The following is a 21009-nucleotide window of genomic DNA, read 5'->3' as shown; positions in this document are numbered from 1 at the left end:
AGAACAGGCGGACAAAAATGCCCTTTGAAGAAGCACACTTGCATGCGTGTGAATTGGTCCTCCGGTTGCAAAACCGGAGAAATTGGGTAAAAGGGCCACGATTTTCCACTTTTACAGGTTCAAGGGCTTAAAGTCATCAAAAAATAGTTGAGGGGCTTAATTTTACCTGGACAAAGAGTTAAAGGGCCAATCAGATAATTTGCCCTTTATTTTATCTTTCTCTAAAGAGGAAGAGGAAACCACTTTTCCCGTTTTGATTTGTCAATTCAGCACGAAAGGCACAGTTGCCCCCACTCCATGAATAAAGTGGCCTAAAGATTTTAAATTCACTTATCAAAATTTATAAAGTAAATAATGTAGTCGATTAGGTATGGGTTGTACAGTACAAAAAAAGAAAATTCTACTTAAACGACAAAAATAGAAACAAACTAAGAAATGACTTGACCTCCTGATATGATATCGAGAAGATTCTAGGTTTGTTTTCATCATTATAGTTATATCGTATTTTTAAAGTCACAATCCTTGTAGGTGGACTCGTCGAAAAAAATCATAATAAATTTTTATTGATCGCTGTAATTTTTAAAAATGGCATATTTTATACACACCGATGATGTATACATTAGTAGGCATATCCCAATTTGAACTCGAACTTTATTTTTTTGCAATATAGCATGCATTCATGTTTGCTAATGTATACAAAATTAATTTACAAAAAATGACAATGTAAAATGCTTTTTGTCTCGTCAAAAAAAAATAATAAATGAAATAGAAAGTGAACTCTTTGAGTTGACTCCGACAGTCGTTGATGGGCCTGAAAACTAGTATCTTGTCTTGCTTTGTAGTTTGAAACCGGGACTTAGCCCGTCATCTTCGCAATCATGGGCTCACGTAAACCCATCTTCGTGGACAAACTGAACCCCCATGGCTGAGACTCAAATGATTGACAGGTCACTGGCTGACCTTACAATATCTGAGAAATTCTGGGATTGATAAATCGATATAAGCCCAATCATTTCAGCCCAGCGTTGACGATCGGTTGACAAGGTGTTGGGTTGACTGGGGTCAAAGGCCTGGTGAGTACCAAGGTAAGTTCAAAGAAAGGCACTTTTTTTTTTTTTTTTTCCAAACAAAAGAAAAGCACTAAGAAGGCTTTTTTTATCGCATCATGTACATGCAATTGTTCGGGGCTGCGATACCGTATTAAAAAAAATGTTTTTGATACAACTGCTTTTAACAAAAATACTTTTATATTAGTTATTTAAATGATGAAAAATTAACAATCAAGCACTCTAGAAGTATTTTAGGCCTTGTTTAATAGCCCAATTCAGCACTTAAATTTAATGGATTCAGATCTTAACATATTCAAACAGTTTAATAATAACAAAATTGAACATCTGAATTAATTAGATGACAGTGAATTTTTGAGACAAAATTTGCTCTCAAAATTAAGTGATAACCTATTTACTTATCAGTGAATGTGATATACACTCAAATGTACTAGATTTAATACTTAATAATTCAATAATTTAATGGAATCAAATTTCAGATTTCAGATTTTAGTTTTATCTAAACCACCCTTAGTGTTTAAAAATGCTTTTTTTTGGTAAACTTATCGCAGCTCTGATCGGATCTATATTTGGAAGGGATAACAAATTAAGGGGTGAAAAATATGAAATTTTTATTGTATCCCACTGATACGCAGGAACTAAGGAGTGCTTCATGGGCTTACCTCCCCCGTGACTGAGAATAAACACAATTGTACAAATGTAATGGGAACAAGATTTGGAAAATATTTCTAGATAACATAACAGAAGAAATATAAGGAAATTAACCGTTGACTTGATATCTCGTTAACTGATCTCGATTTTGAACTATTGATGGAACATATTAGTCGCCGGTAAACTAGAGATTTGGAGAGTAAAAATTTTACTCGCCGTGAAATTAAGGAGGCAGTAAACACAATCTTTAATTAAAGAAAAAATGAAACGGCCAGCCGAAGAAATCTAGAAGGATAGCTGACTATTCAAATAATGATTTAGGTAGGCACTGAGAAAGGTCTAAACAGTCAAAATGTCAAGAACAGTCAAAACCACTAGTATTACTTATTATTTTTTTACCCGTTCTTTAGGGGAATAAATGTTCTTCTTCTTTTGTTTTTTTGGACTTGAAAATAGTCGATGAGTTCACACTCCACACAGACACGTACTAGGTCTCACCGTCCTATGATAATTATTCTTTTTGAGATTAAGGTCTGTTTGGCATTAAGGTGATTTTGCTAAAAAAGTAATTTTGGAGGATATACGCACTCATAATATGTTTGGTGACCATCATTTTTTAAATTTAGGAACGAATTGTTAAAGCACTTTTGGCATAATTTTAAAATGGGTATTTTTAGAGCAACTTTTATGTTTAAAAAATGCAAAATTAATTTAACAATTTTGTTATAAATTTTAAACTAAATGAAGAGATAAATATGTTTTAGAAATTTAAAATTACACAGTATCAAATAGGAAAAACAAACGATATGATTAAGCATTTGATAAATACTTTGACTACAAATTTTATTAACAAAAGTATTTATAGATAAACGGGCCCTAAATAGGTTAAGAAGAGATATTATAATCAACTGCGACCACACGGAAAAGCCTACTTTTCTTTGGTTGACAAAAGATAACTCCTTTTCAATTCGGTTTAGCGGCGACGGCATCCAAGAAATATCTTGAAGATGCCCAAATTACTCGGATTTATTTTGACTATGAACATGAATGCGAAATTCCCAGAGTGCTTCGCGGAAAGAGCATTAGGTAAAGAACTGTGAAAATTCTATTAGGAAATCAATTATCATTAAGGCCATAGATATCAAACAATTTTTGAAGATTTTTTGTATAGTTCACACTACACCTTTTGAAGCCAAGTATGAACAATTGGAAGTTTCGTGTCCAACTTAAGATGGAAATTTGTGTTGGAAACTCCTTTTTTTTTTTTTTTTAATCCTCTTTCCCGCTTATTAAATTCCCCTTCACTACTTAAAAAAAAAAAAAAGCTCATTTTTTGATTCTAGAATCTAAATGAAAGGCTTTTCTTAAAAAAAATTGGTTTTAACCCCCATAGTAAATAGTAGTAGCTAAAATAACAATTACAAGTCTATATATATATATTTTCGACAGTCGATAATAATTTATTCTATACCTATTCTTTCTAATATATTTTAAAGGGTTCAACTGAGCCGATAGAAGGACCGTAACTGAATATATAATTGGGTACTTAAGCTTGTAGCCAAATATTATGCATCATACGTTCAATCATAGCTATAGAACGCACACATTATGTAGAAATCGAATCCGGTGACTGTCATCATCATGGTTTCAGGAATAATTCCTTCCTATCAGAAGAGCTGATACCCCGCACCTGATCCCTTTCTGTTAAGCAAAAGGCAATATCTTGCACTAACTAGTATTTACCTTTAAAAGAGCCTTACCAAAAAAAAAAAGGTTTTCCTTATTGTTGCCTTTCAATCATGGGTAAAAAAAGGGAAGAAATTAAAGAAATAATACACCAAAATATACCCAAAAAAAAAAAAGAAACACTTTTTAGTGACATGTACAAGTTTTCACCTGCTCAGTGACGCAGTTCATCAAGTGGCTGATTACATATAAAGAGGTCCACAAAAGTCGTCCCTGTCGTCTCAAACTGAAACAATCCAAAGAAAGGGATAAGAATCATGTTCCCCTCTTCACCTACGACTCTCCTCATATAAACAAACCAAACCGCCCCCAATCCTTGGCTTCCCCGGACCCCTAAACTGTATTTCTCTTTTTCAAGTGCCTTGCTTAGAGAGGATCATCATGAGCAGCAATAAGAGGGAAGAGGGGAATACTGCTATCAATCACGAAAACCATGATCATCGTTATCCAGTGGTTCATAGTCAAGTGAAGAAGATTATTCAAGAATCAGAGAAGGATGGGTTAGAGTGGCTGCAGCCCGAGATCATGAGAGGCCATGCCGTGAACGTACGTGATCAGAAGATATTCGCTAGACAACATTCAAGATCAAGACTCGGCCAACCCATCATCAGCAGTCATCACTGTTGAGGATTCATATTTCATGGGTGTTTTTTTTTTTCCTTTTTTCTGGTCGTCATGCTATATATATATATATATATATATATATATATATATATGTCATATGACGGCGGTAGTTTCAGAGGCTCCTTGTCTTGGTCCTCTGGGATAATAAGGCAGGTCATGCACAGTATAGGATTTTTAGTTACTATTCGTTTTCTGTTCAGGGTTTTACTAGCTAGGTTTTGCTAGTGCTTTAGCTATGTAAATACTACTAGTTACTCAGAATTTCGGATAATCTTGTTTGGTAGTTCTTGCTTTTGTTTATTCTTCTTCTTCTTCTTTTTTTCTAAATCAAGTTTGTTTTAATGTGCTGGTTTAACAGACTGGAAGTATCGTAGATTACTGACAAAGCATGGCAACAGGAATTAATGGTTGAAAATTAGTCGACATAAATTCTGGCATAGAATTTTATGCCTCATAAATCATGTTTTCTTCATTTTTTTTTCCAAGTATACGATGATGATGTTAATTGAGAGCAACTGGACAATGGAGTGACATACTTCAGCACTTTTTTTGGATGTTACATATGCTTTTTATCAAGAGCCTTATCTCGTATAGCACTTCCTGTTTTCACTCCCACTAATTAATCCCCTAATAATTCTTTTTACTTTGAAACCACTTACAATATATAATATGTTATGAAAGGGAAAAATCCTAGAAAGTTTGGTTGTGGAGTTGGAATCAATTTCGTTTGCACAAAGGAACATCTTTGCTTGGAATTTGAATAGGTCCAAACCAAACATTGACCTTGGACTCCCAGTCCCAGCCAGCAGCATCAGCTTCATCTCTGGCCAAAAGCTGGGGAGCTGCAAAACAAACAAACACACACTCGCGCCCAAGTTTGTTTGGATGGTAGTAGATTATTTGCAAAAATTCAAGTGAGTTTTTTGGGTATTTGTTTAAAATTTTACTGTAACTTATTGTAGAAAAAATTTTTGAAATATATAAATTTTTAGATATTTTGAAATGTATAATTTAAAAATTTTGAAAATTTTTTTGAGATTACTGTAGTTAAAATTGTTAAAAAACTTGAAACACACAAAAACTTGGCAAATAACTTGCTGTATTTGTTTTTATCGTAAATATATTTTTTTATTGTACATGCTACGTCACATTGAGAAAGTATTGCAGTATTTTTTAAAAAATTATCTCAAATAATCTTCTTGGAAGTCCACAGTTTGTTAATCAAAATTCTTCTTGGAATTCCACTCAACTTCTAATAGTAAACTGCACACGAAAATAAAAAATAGCACCCAAGAATTTTTTTTTTCTTTCTTTTTTATTTGGATCAATTGGTCTAATTTCCTTTTCAGTTCAATTAGCTGGCTCTCGAGAGCATGACAAGAATTCAAGTTAATTGTATTCTGAATAAAGGTTAACTATAGAAGATGGGAATCCAGAAAACATATGAGGTTGAAAGTGGAAAATTTTTATTGTGAATAATTCCTTTTTGGCTTTTTTATCCTTTATTTTATTTTTGGCTAAAAAGTAAGTAGTAGTAAGTACCATGCTGAGATATTTCATATTAGGGCAGAAATATCCAGAAAAGAAAAAATCTGCGCCAATTGGCTAAACCGCCACCACTTGCCCCTCCCCCATATTTTGTATTACCGTTAAATTAAACCAAAACCCAGAAAAAGGAGAAAACAAAACAAAACAAAAACAATTGTTCTGTCGTCTTCTTCTTCTTCTCCCTGCTTCAATCTTCAACAATTTCGTCTCCCTTCCATAAACCCTAATATTTGAGCAACAAAACTAATTGTAATTATGCAGACTAATTCAGCTATATTCAATGCAAAACCTGTATTATTTGCTCCAGTCCCAATTATCAAGTCAGTTAACACCACTGACCACAACCCTTCATCATCATTAGCATCATCTCCAAGTTCTTTATTATTCCCAGCTCATAATCAGAATTGGGCTCACCGGAAGAAGGCCACCATCACCTCCCGTTCGGATAAACATCGCTGGAGTCGCACCCACCTTATCTCCCCCAAGGTGTTTGATTATTTCTTTCTTCTTTTTCGCTTAATTGTTCCTGCATTTTAATCTGTTTTTATGAATTTGATTGAGTAATCTGAAAGAAAAAGAAAAGGGTTTTAGCGGGAAGAATTGCTGTAAAGTTTTTTTTTAAAGATTAATTATAGCTGGCAATTATAGCTTAAGGGTGGAAGCAAGGTGGGGAACTAATTCTCTTGTTGTTCTTGCTTGTTTGCTACAGTGAGATGATTAGCTTGTGCAAGTTTTATTGTCTTTGCAGTTGATTTGTATTTTTTGCTGAACAGTGAATAAGTTGTTAGCTAAATCCCTTTTTTGAATGGTAGAATGCATTCAAAAGATTTCCTTGTTCCCCAACGACCTTATTGGATGGGAGTAAATGTATTTCTTGCTTCCATTATCCACATCAGAAAAGGGTTGGTGGTCATAGATTCAGAACTGGAGCGTTCTTTGATAAATCTGCATCTCATATCTTGAAGCAGAACGTTGATAATTCCCTTGCAGGCAAGGTATGGATTAGTTCACGGCATTTTTCAGCGTTTTTCAGTTTCTTACTGTTTAATTGCACGTCACCCTTATGATATTTGATCGTTTATGCGATGGAATGATGATAATCATACTTTCTGTGTGCTTTTTGTCGTTTAAGTGTTATTAGAAAGGATTATTTACTAACTCCTAATTTTGTGTTGACACTTGATTGATAACAGTTGGTCATGTTTCCACATAGCTTATATGATGCAGACAGAAGTATGCTTTTGTTTGGTTACCAGTATCCGACAGTCAATTTGATTTAATTGCTTTGTTCTCATATAATGTTGTTCATGTGTTAGGAATCTTGTTGGTTTATTAGCTCGTATGCACAATAAATAAACTGCAGCAATTAAAATTTTGATTTTGAACGTAGTATGGTTAACACTGGAAAGTCCAATTTTAGGTGAAACAACTAAATGTTCCACGTGCAACTCTTGGTCCAGAAGAGCCGCATGCTGCAAGCACAACGTGGCCAGATGGTGTTCTAGAGAAACAGGGTCTTGATTTATATGATCCTGAACTTGAAAGATCAGAGTTTGAGCGTTTTTTGAGCTCAGAACTACCATCTCACCCAAAACTTCACAGAGGACAATTAAGGAATGGTCTCCGATACCTCATTTTACCAAACAAGGTTCCTCCAAGCAGGTACTTCTTTTCTGGAATGGTGTATGATAATTTAATGATGCACAAAAGTAATTCAGTGTTATCAAGAGAGCAGATTGTATATTTAGTCATACAAGAGTGGCGTCATTGTCACATTAACAAGAATTGCTCTTCAGAAGTTTGGTGGTTAATCTCACTCATCTTCTCTAAAGGTGAAGTGTCTAAGAGTGAGGTTCTTGTTGTTTCCCTTAGGTAGAAATCCTTATGTACGGGGGTGTGGCAAGGATTGTCACTGGAAGGTTTGTGTTCAGAAGCTAGGGAGAACCTATTTGAAAAACTTCCCAGTCGACACCCTATTATCTTGGAATTCCTACATTCTTTTTCTTGCCTAGCAAGACATAAGAGAAAGAAATCCAACAGATGTTGGCCCTGCCTAACTCTAGAGTTCTACCTTTCTTCTTTTTCTTCTTTTAATTTCACCATTGAAATTCTTTTTGGGTCTGGAGGGGGGGGTGCATTTTTCTGTTATGATGCACTATGGATACGTTTGTGTTCCTCAAGTTTTGTCTTTGCTAAGAGAAAATGCGTTACTTTTTTGGTTAAACATCTTACTTTGATTCAAGAATGTACTATTTGCATGTGATATATTCTATGTAAAAGCTAACTAATCATCACATTCAATGAGCTTGATCATATATCTATGTTGATATGCATGTTATGTTTTGTTTAGCTTGTCTGTATATTCTAAATTATATATCTGTGTACAGTTTACGATTTATGTTTGATGATGTATGGAAAACAAGCAGTAGGACATAATATAGGACAAACCAATACACGTAAAATTTTATCAAAAGTGAATAAGGTAATATGATAAACGTTTCAGATGATTTTCTTGTCAAGATGCATAGTTACAGTACCTTTGACAGCATAGATATTGCATTTCAACCTAAACATGCAAATTTGGTGGTGATGAAAGCTACAATCCCTACACACACACACACACACACACATTGGATGACTTCGTAGATTAACTATGTAATTTCCTTTCACTAGCATCTGTTTTCATGGATGAGCTGTTATAACTGTAGACAAGCAATAGCTGTTAAATTAAAAAGGCAATGCTTTATGGTGTCCAACTTGTCTGGGCTTTGGAAAGCCCATCAAAATAGAATTCCCATTCCAGCCAACATATACACACGCACGCACGCACCCCTACACGCACACACACATATATTTGAGAACAAGTGTAGTTTCATAGCAGCAAATCTTGTCGCTTTATCCCCTATTTCTTTCATGTATTTTGTAAGTCATACTGATATACACTCCTTGAGCTTTAAGGTTTGAGGCACACATGGAAGTTCATGTTGGTTCAATTGATGAGGAAGAGGATGAGCAAGGTATTGCGCACATGATTGAACATGTTGCATTCCTTGGAAGTAAGAAGAGAGAGAAACTTCTTGGAACAGGGGCAAGATCCAACGCATATACTGATTTCCATCACACTGTGTTTCATATCCATTCGCCAACCAGAACTAAGGTTTGTAAAAAGCTAATAAAACACAATTAGATTCTTTTCATTTTTTCTTTTTTTGGGAAGAGAGGGGGGGGGGGGAGCAGGACAGACATCTGGAGGCCTGATTAGCCCTGGACCTCCAGTGGTGGGAGCTTGGAAAGGGCTTCCTGTGGCGAATGGGGAAAATTTCATTGGCCTTCTAGATTTAGGACTTAACTTTACAAGTCTTAATGCCTTCAAGAAGTAGTAGTAGTACACTTGGATTTTCTAATGAAGACAGTGCTGTTCTCTGGTTTGAATTTATGTGAACTTGTGTGGTGTTATAAAACTTTATTTACAGCTTAATTAACTTAAGGTTGGGCAATAGTTCCTTAATAGTGTTGATATTCCAAGAATTTCCTTGAATGAAAACAGTGCTTTATTATTGTTTGAATATAAATGACCTTGTATGGAGTTATAGAACTTTATTTGCAGCTTGTGTAACCTGGTGTTGGTAATTATTCCTTAGCCATCTTGATATTAATCCTAGTATTTCCTTGACTATATCTCTGTCTGTACGCATAAACAATAGCAATTGTGCGGCCAGCCCCTTGTTGTTGGTATCCTAACTATCTCATTTTTAAGCTGGAAATCACACACACACACTGCATACACAGCGCTGGATATCAACTTTTTCACCTTACCTCATTGGACAACTGTTTGCTAATTCTAGTTTTCCATCTTTTCAATGTTCCTTTCTCTCCCCTCAGAGGAGAAAATGGACAGAGCTGAAAATTAAAGTCTCATAGAATATAAGAAGCTTGGAATGAGAGAGCTTATTTTGTTAATGATGGTACGAATGGTAGTTATTTTGTGAACAGGGTCTATCCGACACTGAAGTCAGTTTGTGTCCCAGTATTAATGAGCTACACTAGAAGTATGGACCAACTTTCAATGTGATTTTTCTGGCACATTTATATGCTTTTTAAATTCCACATGTGAGCATGTCAAATTCAATGTTCTGTCTCTGCTTTCTATGAGTATGCCTAAAATGTAGTATGCCTAAAATGTTTTGCATGTTTTGACAATTAAGTGGATCATGTTTTATAGGATTCTGATGATGAACTACTTCCAGTTGTTCTTGATGCCCTTAATGAGGTACACATTTCACATTCTAATTCTTGCAGGCCTATTTTTAAAACAAATGTTTTACTGAAATTTCCTTCAATTTTTTATTTCAAAGTAGTAAGTATGATTACATGTATATATCCTTTTTTCTAGTTGATTGTGGTTAAGAAAGTATTGAATCTAATGAAATTTTTAATCAATGTAGATTGCTTTTCACCCAAAGTTTCTGGCTTCTCGAGTTGAAAAAGAAAGACGGGCAATTTTATCAGAACTACAAATGATGAACACCATAGAATATCGCGTTGATTGTCAGGTAATTGCAATTTTATATACAGGCATGCCACATTGCATTTGCTTCCTACTGTAATGGCCTATTGTAAGGTTTTCCATCTTTTCTTTTTGACACAGTTGTTACAATATTTGCACTCTGAGAACAAGCTAAGTAAAAGATTCCCAATTGGATTGGAAGAGCAGATTAAGAAATGGGATGCTGATAAGATTAGGAAGTTCCATGAACGTTGGTACTTTCCTGCAAATGCCACCTTATACGTTGTGGGGGATATTGATAACATTCCAAAGACAGTTCAGCATATCGAAGTATGTCCCATTTCAGTTGTACAGAAACTCTTTTCCTTTTTGTCTTGACATGGGGATATTGGTAGCAGTTTCTTGTATGCTTCAAACGTCATTCTTCTTGCTTTCCCTTTGGCCATTTTGATGATACATCAACTCATGCAAATTTGTGCAGAGTGTTTTTGGTCAGACTGGTGTGGAAAGTGAAACAGTTGTTCCTCCTACACCAAGTACTTTTGGTGCAATGGCTAGTTTATTAGTGCCTAAGCTAACTGTTGGGTTGGCTGGTAGTCTAGCTCATGACAAGTCATCTGGTTCTGTGGAGCAATCAAAGATCTTTAGAAGGGAAAGGCATGCAGTTCGTCCTCCTGTCCAGCATAACTGGTCACTTCCTGGGAGCAATGATGCTTTGAAGCCACCACAGATATTTCAGCATGAGTTGCTTCAGAATTTCTCAATTAATATGTTTTGCAAGGTGAAAAGCAGCTCACATTAGTTATTTCTTACGCTTTTTCTACACTAAGTTGTTTGCCCAAATATTCATGATCCCAATATGAAGAGTACTTTGAGTGAAGAGTTACAGTTGATATAGCTTAGGAATGAGAAGTTGAAAATGTGGGGTCTGTTTTGGGTCTAAGTGTGAATTACTTGGTAAAGTTGATTGAGGAGTCTTGAAGATGAATCCATTGCTGAGGTTTACTCTTCAGGATTACTGATATGACCAGGCTTACTCAGCTAAAATGTAGTACCGTTCAATTGTGCTTAGCATTTCCAGAACCAGTTTCTTCAACTGTTTTCAAATGCATTTACGTTTAGTTGTATCTTCCGGCTCATGGACTGGTCACTGCTTTTCTTCTTTGTTGCAAGTTGAATGCCTTTTTTTGGTGTCCGAATCCTATACTTTGGTTTATGTGGCTAACTGGCTGTATTCATTCATCTAAACTGATAGCATTTCTAGCTTGAATTGATCACATTCTTTTGTTTATTGAGACCTTGTGCTATCCTTCTTCTGTATCAATTTTCTCCTAATGTTATTTTGTGGCAGATCCCTGTGAACAAGGTTCAGAGTTTTGGTGATTTGCGTAATGTGCTGATGAAGAGGATATTTCTCTCTGCTCTGCATTTTCGTATTAATACCAGATACAAGGTGTGGTGACTTATCCAAACTCTTGTATCTCATTTATTAAATTAGTCCACCTGGCAACTTATTGGACATTATTTGTTGTTCCATCTGTTTTATGAGGCACTTATCTTTGGTTTTTGTCTTTTTAATATTAACTTAAAGTCAAAATATTCACATCCAGTGGGAAACTAAGAAACCTAAAGAGATGACTTGTAGGTCTTCTTAATTAGGCTATTATAGTATTATGTAATTGAGCGACTTTTTGGTAAGCAAAGATAGGTATTTCATTAGGTTACGAATTAACTGTTTGTAGTAATAGATCATCACCAGCTCAGGCATTCTTTGAGTGCCTTCTGTTTGTGTTATGTGAATTTCCATGAAACACAACCTTTTTTATGATGATTGACTCTCATAATCCATCTCTTTTCAATTATTTTCAGTGTCTTCTGTATCTTTTTCCTTTTTCTGTTCATGTTTTACAGCTTCGGTTATTTGATTGTATAATATTCTTCCTAGCTAACCTTTGAGTCGTTTCAGAGTTCAAATCCACCATTTACTTCGGTTGAGTTGGATCATAGTGATTCTGGAAGGGAAGGTTGCACAGTGACCACACTTACAGTGACTGCTGAACCTAAAAACTGGCGGAGTGCAATTAAAGTTGCTGTTCAGGAGGTTGTTTGCTATTCCCACCCTAAATTTCTTCAGCATTCACAACAATTTTCTTCATCTGTTTTCTCTCCAGTAGGTGTTGTTGAATTTATTAGGGACATACACACATCATTGGTCTAAGTGCTATAGTTCAGCACTATTATCATAGTTTATCTGGGGAGCAGAACTTATGTCTTCAATGTGTTTTCATCTTAAACGAAACACATGACTTTTAACAGTAACATCCTTTATTCATGATGTATATTGTTTTACCTTTCTGAATTTTTCATATTTGTTATATCACATTGTGCATCATTCAGGTCCGTAGACTTAAAAAATTTGGTGTAACAAAAGGTGAATTGGCCCGTTATTTGGATGCACTGCTGAAAGATAGTGAGCAGTTGGCTGCTATGATTGACAACGTTTCATCTGTGGATAATCTGGATTTCATCATGGAGAGTGATGCTCTAGGCCATAGAGTGATGGATCAAAGACAAGGACATGAGAGTTTGGTTGCTGTTGCTGGAACCATTACTCTTGAGGAGGTAAATCTCAAAGTTGAATGATTTTACCCGATGGCGCAAATTTTGTCTGCTAAATTTTATTATTTGGAGGATATAGATGCACCTCATATTTATCCTCTTATCAATCAATTTATATGGGGCTTATTTTGGAATGGTTTACTGTCTTGAAATTTTTATGATCGATAAGATTTCATTGGAGTACAAAAATTTGTCATAAAAATGCTGCAAATATTAGGATCTTTGAGATCCCAGTATATCCTGTTAGCTCATTATAGAGAACCGAATATTTTGCTAAGACAGTCTACTTGCAGGTTAATGCTGTTGGTGCAAAAGTGTTGGAATTCATATCGGATTTTGGAAAACCTTCTGCACCCCTTCCTGCAGCAATTGTTGCTTGTGTTCCAATGAAGGTACACATGGATGGACTGGGTGAAACTGACTTCAAGATAACCCCAACAGAGATAACTGCTGCTATTGAAGCAGGTTTAAAGGAACCCGTAGAGGCTGAGCCAGAGGTACCCCTTCTGTACAACTTTTCTCATTTGCCTTTATCGATGGTTTTGAGATTCTGTCTTTAGAGTAATATAGAACTACATGGAAAGGGCCTGGATCAAAAGCACTTTTCTCCTTCATCCTTAAGGATCATTTTTCTATTCAAATTATCGAGTATAGACTGCTGGCTGAAATTTTGGTTACAACTTCTGCGTCTGGCAACCTCACCAATGAGCACTGCTAAGTCTAAAGAAGAATAGGGCATTTCTGCCCCATGAAGTTACTTTCCTTTGACTTGGATTTGATATGTCTACCCATGCAGCTTGAGGTGCCAAAAGAATTAATAACAACAAAACAGCTGCAAGAATTGATGTTGCTGCGTAGGCCTTCATTTCTTTCTGTTGGACCAGATGTAAATCAGACTAAAGTCTATGATGCAGAAACAGGAATCATGCAGCGGAGACTTTCCAATGGAATTCCTGTGAATTACAAGGTAAAGCTTCACATTCATGCCAAGATGCCACAGAGTTAGAGTTAATATGTTTTTCATATCATAGAATTGAAACAAGATGGATGCATCTTAACTTGTTTTTATCCTGCTGCAGAATTTGAAGGTTTTTGAAATTGCTTCTCTGTCACAAATAACATTTGATTCATTGACAAAATGAAGTTGGGGATACCTGTTGGTATTCATTTTTTCTTTTCTGATTTTAGCGTCTCTTTTTGTGTTAGTTTTTGTACTAGCCATTTTACTTCTTCTTGAGGAGTGTTATTCATTAACCTTTTATAACAAGAACTTCTAGCATTAAGAAGTCAATTGCAGCTGGTGATGATTCTTGCTTTGCCCTTGTCCTTCCTTTTCCTTTCATCTAGGTTTGTCATTTTTGCATTTTGATGAAAATGTGAAGCTTTGATGTTTTCTAGAAAGCGTTCAAGTTTTGCAGTTTCTTTGCCTGTGGATCTTGAAATTGGCATCTTGTTGATACTTCTATTGTATTTTGCACAGATATCAAAAAGTGAAGCAAAGTGTGGCGTCATGAGGCTTATAGTTGGTGGTGGACGAGCTGCTGAACATTTGGAGAAGAAGGGAGCTGTCATAGTGGGGGTTCGAACTCTGAGTGAGGGTGGTCGTGTTGGTAGCTTTTCACGAGAACAGGTAAAGATGCAACGCCTTCTGGTTTAAGTCTACCTTATTTTTACATGTTTAGTGCAAGAAATACATCAAAACTAGTGGGTTCAATTGAACCCCTTATTATGAATTTGCATTTTATATTTGTTTCTTTCAAGCTATTCCCACATTAAGTACTTAAGGATGTCTTTATTTGTAAATTTTGGCATAAAGTTTTGTTGCCTGAAAACTAAGAAAAATGGAGAGAAAATACTTTTCTTCATCTTATTATGACTACACAATATACATGATATATATACACAAGCGTAACCTAATTTAGATCCTAAAATCATGCTAATCTAAATCTATTCCCACATTTAAGTACTTAAGGATGTACCTAATTATTACATGATACTATAATCATATCTGGCATAATATTAGATCACATATCTTCAACATTGCCAAAGTTTTGTACAAGATCAATGTTTTTATGGAGATAAGGAAAACTAGATGTTGTGTTGGGATGTAGGCACTTCGCTTTTGGTTACTGTCATTCGACTCCCTTCTTGTGCGGGTTCTCCTTTTAAGGAGTAGAGAGACAATACTTTAAGGAATGCATTTAGAACGCAAGTTGTAAACCTAATTGATGACTTTTATACTAATGGAAATTGCTCTGCATCATTCAGATAATCTGTACTCTAGTTGATGGATCCTTTCATGAGAAATTGGTTTTGGTATTTCTCCAGCTTCAGGATATTTGTTAAGTTCTGCTTTTTTTCTAGAACATATTGGATATTCGTAGTGTTTGATTGTCTTGAACGATTTGCTGGTTACATTATGCTGATGTTTGGAAGCTATTCGATGCTGTTGCTGTGGGACTGTGCTTGTTGTTCATATGGTTGTAAGTTAGTCAAGCTGAAAAAATTTTGGTTGTCTTACATCAACTAGGCTCATGATTCTGTTTATGTTTGTCTAAAGGTATGTAGGAGCTAGAGCTTGGCTCTTGAGTTGATGTACAAAGTCATATTTTATATGTGAACAGCCGGTTTTGGAATAAAGGAATTGAAATGAAACCTGTGCTACTCATCATTTAATTCGTTGATAATTGAGCAGAAACAGTTTTTCAATATCCTATCTTTGCTTATCTGAGCAATTTCTGGCACTGAAGATTCTATTGTGTATATCCAGTATTTTGTGGATATATTAATGTATACGGTTATGGCTTTTATAGCTTAATTTATTTAGGGAGTCCATGGATATAATTGTACCAAATAGCTAAGAAAATGTGGTGCAGTTTGAATTTCTGTGTCTGTGTAACCACTAATCCTCTACAAGGTTTTATTGATCATTCATTTTAAAATGCTTTATGCTTCTTCAGGTGGAACTTTTCTGTGTAAACCACCTTATAAATTGCTCACTGGAGTCAACTGAAGAATTCATTTGTATGGAATTTCGTTTTACCTTAAGAGACAATGGGATGCGTGCTGCTTTCCAATTACTTCATATGGTACTTGAGGTAATGTCTTCCCTCTTATTTCTTGTCTATTAGAAACAATTAAAATCGTCTTTCTATGTGATGAGCGAAGTTTGATATTAAACCGGCAAGAAATTTTGTCATTCCTTTCTGTTACACATTTGTTTTATTTTCTACATTTGATACTTCCCTATTTCTCTTATCCTTTCTGAACTATGAAAAACCAAAGAAAGATGGGGGAGATAAATTAGATAGTATCTTGTTAGCATTTGTCTTCCAAAAATATGTCAGTAACTACCCTATTTACTATTGGATTATTGTTGGTTTGTGTCAACCGATGCTAGTTAGTCTTGCTTGATGTTTTTAATTTTTACATGGTATTATAGTCATTCTCATTCTTGCAATGATGTACCTATATGCAGCATAGTGTCTGGCTAGATGATGCGTTTGATAGGGCAAGACAGTTGTATTTGTCATATTATCGCTCTATTCCAAAAAGCTTGGAACGTTCAACTGCGCACAAACTCATGTTGGCAATGCTGAATGGAGATGAACGCTTTGTTGAACCCACGCCTCATTCCCTGCAAAACTTAACATTGGAATGTGTACAAGATGCAGTGATGAGTCAATTTGTTTGTGATAACATGGAGGTGCAGAATTTTATTTCATTTTATTTTATTTTTTCTTTCTCATTCAATGTGTGTGAAAAATTTGTTAATAAAGTAGGCAATGATCATTTATTGTTGATGAGACATGTTGTCAAGTTTGATGATTTGAACTCCTGTCATCAGGTGAGTATCGTTGGTGACTTTTCAGAGGATGAAATTGAGTCATGTATCCTTGATTACTTGGGTACTGTTGAAGCAACAAAAGGTCTAGAGAGAGCACAGAGTTACAGGCCTATCACATTCAGACCCCCAGCTGCTGATTTACAACATCAACAAGTGAGAATCAATACAGTTTCTTGAAATTGATGCCTTTTTCAAATTTGCTACTGAATTTGGTTGTTAGTTCAATGATGGACTCTGGCTGGGCAGGCTAGACACCAAGATTCTAACACTTAATTCACCTTATTGAAATGAAATTGCCAAAAAAACTTAAAAAATTGTATTTTGCACTTCTGTTAAAATATAGTAGAGCTTGCTCCCACACACACTTTACGATCTGTGCTCTGTGGGTGCATGGTTTGACAAGTTTGATTGTATTTTGAAGCTTGACTTTGTGCTTCCAAATTTTCCTCCTGTCTATTTTATTTCATGGTGGTTGTTTCATCTTTATCAGGTATTTCTCAAGGACACTGATGAGAGGGCATGTGCTTATATTGCGGGTCCTGCCCCAAATCGCTGGGGTTTTACTTTTGAGGGGCAAGACCTTTTTGAAGCTATTGATGATGGGATTCCTACCCGTGAAGGTGATTTTTTCACTAAACTGGGCAGTTTCTCTTAAAATCTTGTCTGCTTGCTGAAAGAGGCCAGAACGATAGATTTTGTCATCTCATTGGAGTTCACCCCATGTAGGAAAGTTCTGCCTGGAAGATGATGTTGACTGGTCTTACCCCAAATTGAGTTGCTTCATATTTTATACCTATAATTTGAAGAATGAATGCATGTAAATACTTGCAGAACCTGTAGAATGAGTAAATGAGATCTAGAAGAAAGTCTTGAGAGTGGAAGGAAGAGGTTGAACTCGAGTGAAGTGTTTGAATCCTGCTTAAGAAGACATTGCAGTACTCTGCATTATCAATTGAGAAATGTCCTTAGGCAGAAAAGCACTGAAAAACTTCACAATGTACTAGTTGACCATAGATATTTGGGAAGATGGGAAAAGCTTCACATAGAATCCTAGGGTTCTAAACATCCCTCATTTACATCGACGTGTTTAACCAAGTGATGAGCTGCTTGTTTGAAACTTGAACTCAACTGTTGTTCTCTTCGTCTTGACTGCATTAGAAAGCCTTTCTAAATCGGTAGAATCGGGTTATTCTTCCACATCGAGTTATAATTGAATTATTGCGCTGCCAACGGCGTGGTAATGCAGTTCGAAGTTTAGTTGGTGCTGAAGGGATGATTTTTTTGGGTTTTTGAACTTATGAAACTAGAAGTGTGGTTACTCTTTTGAATGTACAAATAACAAAAATGTGAATATGCAATCCAGGTGCGAATGAGCAGTTGAAACTGGAGGACCAACTTATGGTGTCGCAGAGAAGTGGAGAGGAATTGCAACAAGGATTTCGCAGACACCCACTATTTTTTGCCATTACAATGGGCATATTGGCAGAAGTCATAAATTCGAGGTAATCCCCAATGATTGCTCTTGGTTCAGTATATTTTTCTAGGCACATTTGATTTCATTGGATTGGCTTCTGTTGACCTCTCTGTTTATCATTTTTATTTATTGAGCCCTTGGAAAATGTTTCCTTCCCTAGCTTATCTATCGCATTTGCACATTTTACTTTATCCATGTTCTCAATTTTATTTTTTCTTGCCTAGAACATGATAGAAGATCATTTTGTTAGTGTAACAAAATGTTGTTTGGTTTCTGTGTAGGCTTTTTACAACTGTTAGGGATTCCCTTGGATTGACATATGATGTATCATTTGAATTGAACCTGTTTGACCGGCTGAATCTTGGTTGGTATGTGATCTCAGTAACATCAACTCCTGGCAAGGTACCTTTTTGGCTTTAACGGGGCTAATGAGATCATTCTCTTATTATCCATGGTTTATTTGACCGTCTCCCCGTAATAATATACAGGTTCATAAAGCTGTTGATGCTTGCAAAAATGTCCTAAGAGGTCTGCATACTAATAGGATTACTCCAAGGGAGTTGGATAGGGTAAGTTACTTTTCCAATCTTTTACACTTGTCCCCTTTATGTATAGATTGACAAATCTAGACTATGAACTGTTTCCAAGCATCAATTAGATAAGCGGAAAACCATTGGCTTGGAAAAGAATATGATGTAGCATTTATGGCTGCTTTGTGATGTTTTTAAAGGAGGGAACAAAATACCGACAACATATTATATTGATGTCTTAAGGATGATCTTAATGAGACCAAATATGTGTCAATATCTGGAGTGAATTAGGTGGGCTCCACGGTCATTGATAGCAATCACAATCCTTGTATTCTTGCCTTGCCTCTGATCTGGTTAGCTGAAATCAATCAAAATTTATGTAGATAACATTGTTTTGATTCATGAAAAGACAGATGAGCTTGTGGAAGTCAAAATTATCGAGAGAAAGCATTTGAAATAAAATGATATAGATTAAGTCATAAGTTCAAACAAAACTAGGCACATGTGATATATGAGTTGATCAGTATTCGTGCAATGAGAGGACAATTTTGCTCTAATGATCCTGAAATTTCTATTCTTAAAACCATGTTTGTATATGTTTTGTCTCTGTTACTTTATAACTTTGTCATGTTCACAGGCAAAACGAACTCTGCTGATGAGACATGAAGCTGAAATCAAATCAAATGCTTATTGGCTAGGGTTGTTAGCTCACTTGCAAGCAACTTCTGTACCCAGGAAGGTAAAACAAGAGAAGATCTTTTTTAACTGCACCTCGTCTTGGTATCATTAGGGGGAAATGTGTACAAGTGAATCACCCTGTGATCAGCTAAAGTTCATGAATGTCAAGTATTGCAAGTTATTCAACATGTTATGTTTCTTGCTACTCTTTTAACTTTATTTTCTATGATCAGGACATCACTTGTATTAAGGATCTCACATCGTTTTATGAAACTGCCAACATTGAAGACATATACCTGGCATATGAACAATTGAAGATAGATGAGAATTCCTTGTTTTCTTGTATTGGAGTTGCTGGTACTCAGGCTGGAGAAGGAGTTTCGGGTAAGATAGATATCTACGAAATGAATGTTGCTTTATCTAATCTTACAGGAAATGGAATTAGTCAAGTTGGCAAGTGCCTTGAGTCTGAGACCACAAGGATTAGGTCAATCAAATATTTCTTCTTGAGTTTAATCTTGGTCGTTTAAAGGTTTAGTGCGTAATGTTGCATTTGGTTTATGCTTTTGACGTTACCTGCTTTTTAACGATAACATGTAGAGCTTTTCGTCTATTACATGCAAGTGGAATAATCTGATCCTGGCAAATCATTTATTGAATTCTTGTCTGCAGATCCATTACAAGAGGAAGACTCAGTTGAGGGTCTTCAGACTGTAATTCCTTTGGGACGTGGCTCATCAACAATGACCAGGCCGACAATGTAAAAATCAAGAGCCTGAACGTGCTGGAGTTTTTGCATCAAAGGTATATTTCCTGGACTTTTTCCTTTCTTATTTCCCTTGTCTTGAGTTTCTAATGATTGAAAAATGAGAATGATTGTTAGTTTGAATTCTAAAACTAGTTGGAAAGGGGACAATTGAAGTTAGGGGATTAAGAAAACATTTTCACCTTAACAATCATCTGCTGCTTAGGCTCCAAGGGGGTTTCCTTGTTAAAGTAGAGGCTCTGTGCAGCCTGTATGATCTGAAGATGAACATGTGGGAGATTTTTTTTTTTGTTTTCCCAAATGTATTAAGCTATGAATTCACTGGTTCCAGCTTTCCAACCTTCATTAGTTCTTCATGCTTTTGTCCTTTCTGGTAACCTTCCTATTGAGGTTCTAGGCCTGCTTGATGGCTGTATCCTAGTGGAATACTCAATCCTAGGTTATATAAGATCAAAATTGCTTCTTGCGGGACAAAATAATTAGGAAACTTCATTCTCAAACCATAACACCTATATACCTCCCATTCCAGAGCTCGCGGGCATCATGCTGCTTCTCTGGAGGATTTGTGCGATCTTGTCGAATTATTACAATGTGGATGATTGAACACCGCTTTGAGGTGGACATTGATGCGGCAGCATTATTACCCATGACATTGGCAGGTACCCAAATCTGGGCTCGTGTTAACTGACGAGATCTTTTAGGGCTCCCAGAGTCTCTCTTTGATGGTAGCACTCAAATGTCATTAGGTTTATGATTAATATACACCATCCATTTTTTTGGTAATATAGATAATGCAATTCTTATTGATGTAAACATTTTACCACGTACATTGTAGACAATCTCTCCGCCAAAGCCTCAGAATTGTTGTAGTACCATTAAACAGCCCAGTTTTGTATCGCCAGTTATGCATGTACATTGGCTTAGTAATGAATGGAAAAGCTGTTCTTGTGTA

At 35.8% G+C, this 21009-nt stretch overlaps 1 protein-coding gene across 1 annotated transcript; it reads left to right on the top strand.

Moving 5' to 3' along the window:
• The first annotated feature begins 5643 nt into the window (after positions 1–5643).
• On the top strand, positions 5644–21009 carry LOC113739693 (stromal processing peptidase, chloroplastic-like). Its single transcript, XM_027266995.2, has 25 exons — positions 5644–6122; positions 6449–6631; positions 7057–7298; positions 8595–8793; positions 9859–9906; positions 10082–10189; positions 10285–10473; positions 10625–10924; positions 11495–11596; positions 12110–12244; positions 12541–12765; positions 13056–13259; positions 13559–13729; positions 14243–14392; positions 15723–15860; positions 16241–16468; positions 16610–16762; positions 17100–17229; positions 17973–18111; positions 18365–18485; positions 18572–18652; positions 19251–19352; positions 19525–19675; positions 19964–20095; positions 20587–21009. The coding sequence occupies exons 1-24, from the start codon at positions 5892–5894 to the stop codon at positions 20053–20055; spliced, it is 3822 nt and encodes a 1273-aa protein (XP_027122796.2). The 5' UTR covers positions 5644–5891; the 3' UTR covers positions 20056–20095; positions 20587–21009.

Source organism: Coffea arabica, chromosome 4c (genome assembly GCF_036785885.1).
Source record: "Coffea arabica cultivar ET-39 chromosome 4c, Coffea Arabica ET-39 HiFi, whole genome shotgun sequence".
In the NCBI taxonomy this organism is placed as follows: Eukaryota; Viridiplantae; Streptophyta; class Magnoliopsida; order Gentianales; family Rubiaceae; genus Coffea; species Coffea arabica.
Note: the sequence above shows the minus strand (reverse complement) of the source record. Positions and strands in the feature narration are given on the sequence as shown.